We start from the raw sequence: 344 nt of genomic DNA, 5'->3' as shown, positions 1-344 counted from the left end.
AAAAAAAAAAAAAAAAAAAAAAGTAAAGACAAAAGAGACTACAGATCTCTCATTCAAGCAAATCATCGAACAGTTTATGAGCATGATGATTTTTTTTTTTTTAAAAAAAACAGAGCATAAGAATATATAAAAAAAATGGTATACCAGATCAACAGTCTCGTTCTTAATATCCTCGAGACTCGACATCTCTCTCACACCACTCTCCTTTTTTCACTGACGGCGAATTCAGTACTTCAAAAAACGACAGCTTTCACCACCGTTTCACTCGATCATACGTACTCCGGCTAATGAGAGAGAGAGGTGGAGAGATTTTTAGGTGGTTCTGTTCTGTTCTGTTGGCAGAG

General features: G+C 35.8%; 1 protein-coding gene across 1 annotated transcript in view; it reads right to left on the bottom strand.

Annotated features, from left to right (window-relative positions):
* Positions 1-344, bottom strand: part of LOC104717180 (ATPase 2, plasma membrane-type) — a 7977-nt gene extending 7633 nt beyond the window's left edge. The window contains exon 1 of the mRNA XM_010434715.2: positions 145-344. Within this exon, the coding sequence (XP_010433017.1) occupies positions 145-186 (42 nt within the window). The 5' untranslated portion in view covers positions 187-344. The remainder of the gene's footprint in view (positions 1-144) is intronic.

Source organism: Camelina sativa, chromosome 10 (genome assembly GCF_000633955.1).
Source record: "Camelina sativa cultivar DH55 chromosome 10, Cs, whole genome shotgun sequence".
NCBI classification, from domain to species: domain Eukaryota; kingdom Viridiplantae; phylum Streptophyta; class Magnoliopsida; order Brassicales; family Brassicaceae; genus Camelina; species Camelina sativa.
Note: the sequence above shows the minus strand (reverse complement) of the source record. Positions and strands in the feature narration are given on the sequence as shown.